The following is an 8,338-nucleotide window of genomic DNA, read 5'->3' on the forward strand; positions in this document are numbered from 1 at the left end:
TAGGAAAACACAAGGGGGTCATTTAAAATCAGGGTGTCTAAAACGACTGGGTCTTTGCAGTTGAAATGAATTAGTACAATCCGTAACCGTCACAATTACTCGCTTGCGTTTGAAGTCTTTCACGCCCACCCTAATCCCAACAGGTCCCCCGGGCTCGAAGGCTACAGGTAATTCCAGAATTCCCAGCACTTCTGTTTGCAAAAAAATCTTCAAAAGGGAGAAGTCCCATTCGAAGGCAAGCGGGATATAGGTTGTTGTGTTGTGGTGCACTTTAAAGTCTGGTTTGTCGGCTTGGGGTGCAGGATGACAAGCAGCTGTTTGCAATGTGAATTCCTCTCTCACACATTAGCCACACCGCTGCTTGCACTTTCCATTGAATTTCTCTGGGACAGTAAATTACGCTCGCGCACTGCCCCGCCCCTGACCGGCGGCGATTGGCCACCTGGTGTCACCACGAGGAGGGGACCCGCTACCCATTGGTCCGTCCTGGCTGTCGATCAGCGGAGCCCCGCCCACGCTGCTGAGATTTAATACATTCATAGAGGGAATGGAGCGGGGTGGGGGAATGGAGATGGGGAAAGGGTCCTCACTCATCACCCTTCCAGCTTCATTATGGAAACACTCGCTCCCCGAAAATACTGAGAAACGGGGGTGGGGGAGAGAAAAAAAAAGGGAAAGTTAGAGCAATGTACATGTTGCTCTAACAAGAACCAGGGTTCGGCAGTTTTATGCAAATATAATAGGCGTGCCATGTCCGTGAGTCACAACCGGAACTGCACGGAGAAGCCATATAAAAACTAATGGGAGAGTTAATACGCAGATAGCTAAAGCTTTGCAGCCTGCACAGTCGAGGGAATTAAAAAAAAAGCAGAGAGAGGTTAAGAAATTGATCACGTCTGCAAAATAATTAAAATAAATCTCTCTCCTCTCCCTCTGAAGAAGCGACAATACAATGGCTGATGAAAATGCCAACACGAAATGCAGTAGTTTTAACGTTTTGAACTGGGAGCAAGTGCAGCGGCTGGACAGGATCCTAACGGAGACGATCCCGATCCACGGGCGGGGTAACTTCCCGACCCTGGAGGTGAAGCCCCGGCAGATCGTGCAGGTGGTGCGGAGCCGCTTGGAGGAGAAGCGGATCCGGGTGCGGGATGTGCGGCTGAACGGCTCGGCGGCCAGTCACGTCCTGCACCAACGCAGCGGGCTGGGCTACAAGGACCTGGACCTCATCTTCCGGGCTGACCTGAGCGGGGACAAGGAGTTCCAGACGGTCAAGAACGTGGTGCTGGATTGCCTCTTGGATTTTTTGCCCGAGGGCGTGAATAAGGAGAAGATCACCCCGCTGACCCTGAAGGAAGCCTACGTGCAGAAGATGGTGAAAGTTTGCAACGACTCGGACCGCTGGAGCCTCATCTCGCTGTCCAACAACAGCGGCAAAAATGTCGAGCTGAAGTTCGTGGACTCGCTGCGGCGCCAGTTCGAGTTCAGCGTGGACGCCTTCCAGATCAACCTGGACTCGCTGCTGCTTTTCTACGAGTGCTCGGAGCACCCCATGTCCGAGCATTTCCACCCCACCATCCTGGGCGAGAGCGTCTACGGCGACTTCGAGGAGGCGCTGGAGCATCTGCAGCACAAGGTGATCGCCACCAGGAACCCCGAGGAGATCCGCGGCGGCGGCCTCCTCAAGTACTGCAACCTGCTAGTGCGGGGCTTCCGGGCGGCCTCCGAGAGCGAGATGAAGGCGCTGCAGCGGTACATGTGCTCCCGCTTCTTCATCGACTTCTCGGACATCGGCGAGCAGCAGAGGAAGCTGGAGTCCTACCTGCAGAACCACTTCCTGGGTCTGGAGGACCGTAAGTACGACTACCTGATGACCCTGCAGAGGGTGGTCAACGAGAGCACCGTCTGCCTGATGGGACACGAGCGGAGGCAGACCTTGAACCTCATCACCATGCTCGCCCTCCGGGTCCTGGCCGAGCAGAACATCATCCCCAATGTGGCCAATGTGACCTGCTACTACCAGCCGGCTCCTTACGTGACCGACGCCAACTTCAACAACTACTACATTGCCCATGTGCAGCCGGTGTTTACCTGCCAGCAGCACACCTACTCGACCTGGCTGCCCTGCAACTGAAAAGAAGGCAAGAAGTGTTTTGATGAGACCAAGACAAAAGGGGCAAAAGAGCAAGAGGGTGAGAACGCAAGGGGGAGGGCACAGCACCTTTCTTTGTGGTTTGAATCGGGGTGGGAGCAACACACTATATGTATACACACATACACAGTAGACAGTTCGACCCTGCCCTGGCTTGTTTAATGCAATGCTCAACTTCTGAGAGCTCAACTTTTAACTTTTTAAAAACAAAGCTCGTCTGCGTTTTTTTCCCCTCTAGTAGAGGCAGATCGAAATTATTTGAGAGGGGGAAGGGGGAGTAAAATCAAATTCAATTCAACCCAGGGCCAGGAGGTGGGTATGGCTGCTTTTAAGATGTCTTCTTTTGAAGAAAGCTAAATAACAAAACACTGTTTTGCTCCCGTCGATTCTGGTTGTCAGCCTAAAATGACAACATGGGATATCAGCACCCATACTCTCTTTTAGGCCAGGACTGACCAGCCCCTTTTACAAAAATGCTAATTTGTGGGTAAAGGAGAGGCTCCGATTTTCCCTTCTTGCCTGTTCTCCGATAAATTCATGTAGCAAAGAAGCTGAAACGCAGAGACCCGTCTCGTATTGCCTTCTGTAAACAGGGTGGGGGAACGGTTGCATTTGGGAGCTTGCGAATGCCATGTATGGGATGATACACCAAGTGAAACTGCTTCTTTGCAGTTGCTTGCTTTTTTTTTGAGTGCTTTCTAAACTCTAAATGGTTTTGCTCCAGATGCAAGATTATTAACAGATGACGACAGAAGTCGCTATTGTGCTGTCCACGGTTCCTGGTTAGAGAGAGCGTACACTTCACATTTTTTTTTGAATGTGGAAGTGTACAGAATGCTTGGCTAATATAATGTTCAAGGACCAAAGATATTTTTCGTTTTTTATATGTATATCAACAAAAAAAAACCCATGGACAAGAACAGATGTGGCTAATTTATATTTGTCTACATGAACATGAATCAAAAGTGCCTATTACTTATAAGAATGGGAATGGAGATACTGTACTCAAATCTTGTGGCTTAATCCACATTTTTCTTTATCAGGGACAAAAAGAACGTGTTCTTGCACGAATTGCGAAATTCCCTATTTTCTTGGAAAATACTTGTACTAAAATAAAGTTGCTGTTTATGTGATAGTTTAAAAGTATGTATTGTCTTGGACAGTGTAGCACTTAGGCAAGTGTTTAAACAAAGTACTTTATATTTTCCAGTTTGTAATGAGGTTCCTTTGGCACTTTTTTTTGTTTCCTCGCTCAGAAAAGGTATATGTTGTGTGATGCAGTTGCATTTGAGTTTTAATTAAACAAAGCACAGTTGGATGTCTGGGGATAAATGGAAGTGAGAGAGAACTGTGAAATCTTGTAGTTGGCTTATAACACCAAATTAATTGTGAAGTAGATAACGCATTCAGATAAGTAATCCAGTAGAATCCTCTTAGAAACAAGGATGGGACACACCTGAGTTGCTCATAACTGGGCTTGTGTATAATCAGGTCGACTATTTCAATACTTCATTAATCATATCCAAATGCGTTACTCTTAATCTAGTTTGATGTTACTATGTCAGGATCATGTGACTTTATTTGACAATTTTTGGGAACAAATTTGTGTATAATCACCAAAAAAAGGGAACCCTGATAAGGGCTGCAAACCAAATGAAGTGTTTGACATATGACTAACCTAAGCAGGTCAGGACAATACTTGAGCACAAGCTAATGGAAATTGAATTGGAAAGTGACAATGCATTCAGGATTCTTTGGTTAGACACATTTGGGGAAATAAAAACCCTGTTGTGTAATGAGGGAAGAATCTTCTGTCAGCTGTTTGACCCAAGGCAACAACAGCAGCTGTAATGTGCTTTTGGTATGTAGTTTTTTTAAACTTTGCAACCAAAATGTGGTATGTCCCGATATTGCCATTATCTCCACCTCCATCACTGTTCTCCCATTTAGAAATGTTTAAAAATACATATTTAAATTTATACTCAATTGATGAATGAACTGTTTGAGTGACTGCTAACAGAGTTTGCCTGTCCTTTTATCTTTTTAAAGTACTTTAATCCCCAATTCTAGTTCACCATTTGTTCAAGATTTGCTCTTCATTGGTGTGCATTTTGGCTAAAGTTTGTTACACCAGGATCCATTAAAACAGTTCCTGTTACATGTTTGAAAATTGTAAGAGTTTGAGCCAGGAGAGAAAATAAAACTTTGCACTCTGAACTCTTGCAATCAGGAACTAGGAGTGACCTTCCCCAATTTGCAGTGGGGAAGGAGTTGTATCAGCTTTTAAATGCACACTTTTTTAAAAAAAGTTTAAAATCTCAACACCAGGTTATAATCCAATGGGTTTATTTGGAAACACTAGCTTTCAGAGCACTGCTCCATCAGGTGCTCTGAAAGCTAGTGTTTCCAACTCAACCCTATGGACTATGACCTGGTGGTGTGATTTTTAATACCCCAGTCCAACACCGGCACCTCCAAATCCTGACTTTTCAAAACATGCAGTCAATTCTGTAAAATCTTCAAGTCTGTTACTTGGAAATGAGCATGTTCTATTGTGAAAGGCTTAAAAATGCATAATTGAATGAACTCACTGTGCCCTTTTTGGTTTATCAAGAGCTCTAGTGTTTACTGTTGCACATCACTTATACATTCTACAGAGCCTGACAAACTGCTTGAAATACAGCACATTGTTTACTTGAGGGAGGTGGGGAAAGTACCTTCTCTGCCCTACATTGAATGGCATGTATCATGTTTGTTCAATGTATTACCCCAGTGACTGATCATGCAAAGGAAAGATTTGTTTCCTCTGTCAGTACAAGTAGATGCAAATCAGAAATAGCACATATCTGTCAGAATCACAGTACACCTAGCAACTGCTTGTGTTGAATGATAGTTTGGGGAGATAGGATCAGCTGGTGATGTGGTACGTTTATTCTTATCACAGTTATTTGGAGTTCCCACGGAAGCCATTCTTCAGCAGTGAGTCATCCCTTTTTTAGGGTCAACACTACTTCTGTGGGAGGCTTGTAGACATTTCTTGTGAAGAGCAAGTCTGCAAAACCACATTAGATAACAACTTTTCAAGCACAGGGATTGGGAGTGGGAAAGAGAATGTAGGATGCCTAAACTAGTTCCAAAATATATCACTGCCACAATATCAAAATGGTAAAGAATGAGTTAAAAAGCAGTATTGCAGCTAATATTGAGAGAAATTGGCAGAGTATTTAAGCTGTTAAGTGGAAATTGGTAGTAGAGACTGCAAACTATGCAGCCTCAGAGTTTTGCTTATTAAGTTTAGAGCTTGTGTGGGGGAGGGGGAGGAAAGGAAGAAGAAGAATTCTCACGAATTCCATTTAATAGCACATGTAGCAAAACAATAGTAACACATGTAGCAACATGAGGGGCTGAAATTACCAACATCTTTTTACAATGGTGAATGGAATTTCAGCTGCCGTGGCCCTTTTAAATACCAGAGAAGCGTGGGAGGCTTGTTTTTTTTTAAGTGACCATCCAAGCACGAATAGTGAAATAGTTTTTAACAAAATCTTCCATAGCGATAAATCCTCTCCTCCAGTTGGATTAGCTGCTGTTCTGTTTTGTTTTTTAAAACCCGTTTTCAATTTATGCTGAATGCTGTCATTAAGCGATTGAATTGTTTAGAAATACATGTACGTGTTCTCTTTCCAGCCCCCCTCGAGACACGTGTGCACACACTCCACTCGCCCTTTTTAGTTGTTTTTGCCACTAATAGGAGGGGAGAGCTGTTATTCCAAATTGAAATGAAGTATGCCAGCTGAAATTCTGAAGTTAAAATGTAATGCAACTTGCAATATGTAAGGTTTTTTTAAAAAAATCTGTAATCTTTTGTAATTTTTTTTGTTGTTGTATTCGAATGTTCTGTAATCCCACCTCAACTCCTCACCCCTAAGAAAAAAAAATCATGCCCTTTGTGGGCAAAAAGAGCATTTGAACATCCTCAAGGCTCCCCAGCAGATTGCGCTTCTTGCTGCAAACCTTGGAATATGAGGAAGGCTCTGTGCATTTACTTTTTCTTCAACTGCCGCACGTATGTTTGGCTTCAGAGAGGCTTCCTGTTGCAGCAAACTGTAACTTGGATTTGTCTGCTGGACTCTCGGTGACTGGAGGCTCTGTCAAAGAGGAAATCAAGGAGCTGATGGAACCTAGGCTTTGAAGACTTAAGCATCTGTGTTAGTCACAAAGGGAACAGATTGTGAATTTTGTTTACACAATCCAATATTTGGATTTTTTTTTTGTTTTGGTAAATAAAAGGAAGTTATTTTTTTCTATTGATGTGCGTCTTAAGTGTCTTTAATGTGTCTTTTAAAATGGCCAACCATTGCATTCTAATCTGTCTAAACGTTCATTGCTGAAATCTAAACACAGCACTTTCACAGAAGCTGAGCATTCAGCAAGCTCTGACTGCAACTCGGGGAAAATGCAGCCCTGCCAGCCAAGTGGAGCTGATTCAAGTAGTTCAAAATAAATGAAAATTGTTGCCAGAAATTCTTGGCTTGGATAACATTGGGTTTTAGCATGTTAACTTTTTTTTCTTGCCCTTCAGTGGGTGGGGTGACACGGGGATAGGTGAAGATAAATATGCTTATGGTTGATTGCCAAAATTGCTATATTACAAATAACAGGGAAGATGGTTATAGTAACCTTTTTTTTTTGGGCGGGAGGAAATAAAGGATCTCTTTCTCACTTTAGATTTGTGGCTACACCTACATTTTGAATTGTTTGCATTATAGCCTTCCAAAAATAGAGATTTGAATTAATTTCCTTTTGTCACTTTTAAGAAAACTTGGTTTTGCAGTAATCTCCACCAGCAGCCCCCCACGAATGTTTTCAAAGGCACTCAACATTTTCTGTGGCCAGTTGTATTTTGGCTTTTTTTTTTAAAACTGTGACAAGCGTTGACTCGTGAGGTGTCTTTTTTAAAAAAAAACTTGACTGATGCCCCTAGGATGGGATTTTATAGAACCAGCAATTTGACCAACCCTTGCAACTGACTGACCAATTCAGTACTTTGCATTAATTTTGTTACATTACCACTGCTGAAATCACTTGCGCAGATGTAAATCAGAAATTAGTTTTGTTTTGAGGAAGGTATGAAGTGGCAATGACTTTGAAAGCTTAGATGATCCTAGTTTATTGCAGCATTGTTGAAAATCATCTACACATTCAAGAACTAAGTGAGGCATAAATGGGTATTTCACACTTGTATATTTCTGAATGCAATCGATGGGAATGACAAGCATTTCAGTTTCACCAGTGCAACGCCATGCTGCATGTAATATATATGATTATTGGGTAGGCAAATGAATGAGAGATTACACTTGTTGAATTTTTTTTCAGTCAATCTAAAACTGCTTTAAGTTGTCTGAATAATTTTCAGATTGGGGTAACTATCAGGAAGCAATCTTAAATGACAGGATCTATTAATGAATTCCTGTATCCGAAGCTGCATATTTTATTGACTAAAATCCAGCTAAGTAAATATTTCTCTCGAAATGATGTTCAATAGAAGTTTCATATTTAGATTACTTACATCTTGTGTCACTATCTTTATTTGGCTAAAGAGTCAAATTAACCCATTATATAAATGTATTGGGTCCTGTGATACTAAATAACCTAAGTTTGCAAGAAAACAAGTTGTGTTTGTCTTGGTTGTGTAGTGAAAGGAATCTGAATCCACAGAACAATAAAGTCGTCAAAAAAAAACTGTTGAAGGTGGGGAAGATAAGGTAAAAAAAATGCTTTTTAAGCAGTTTTTGTAAACTGGGAGGGAGGGAGCATGGTAGCGAAATGTTTGTGGAGTGTCACACAAAAGTTGGGATGTCATGTTGAAAGAGAAGCTGTTATACAATAGAAAGGTAGAAAATAAAGAATTATCTGGTTTCTGAGCAATTAAGTATGCATGGAACACATTACTAAAGTGGGGTTAAGATCTTGTCTGTATATGGGGACACAGCTTGGAACAATAGGTGTCAACAACAGGATATTACTTGGGTGAAAATTTGTGCTTGATATTTGAACCTGTTATTGTTTGTGGAGAGTTGAACCAGGGTGATTGGTAAATCAGGAGACTATTCGGAACTATGGGTTAGGTGTTCAGATTTACACTATGGTCATACCTGTAGAGTTGGTGAAAACATATTTTCAGCA

At 42.3% G+C, this 8,338-nt stretch overlaps 1 protein-coding gene across 1 annotated transcript; it reads left to right on the forward strand.

Moving 5' to 3' along the window:
- The first annotated feature begins 574 nt into the window (after nt 1–574).
- Nucleotides 575–6,460, forward strand: tent5aa (terminal nucleotidyltransferase 5Aa). The gene has a single exon (XM_043686953.2). The coding sequence runs from the start codon at nt 953–955 to the stop codon at nt 2,132–2,134; it is 1,182 nt and encodes a 393-aa protein (XP_043542888.1). The 5' UTR covers nt 575–952; the 3' UTR covers nt 2,135–6,460.
- The last annotated feature ends 1,878 nt before the right edge of the window (nt 6,461–8,338 follow it).

This window comes from Chiloscyllium plagiosum, unplaced genomic scaffold (assembly GCF_037043375.1).
Source record: "Chiloscyllium plagiosum isolate Xiang-an unplaced genomic scaffold, Cpla_swu_hap1 HiC_scaffold_3, whole genome shotgun sequence".
Classification (NCBI taxonomy): Eukaryota; Metazoa; Chordata; class Chondrichthyes; order Orectolobiformes; family Hemiscylliidae; genus Chiloscyllium; species Chiloscyllium plagiosum.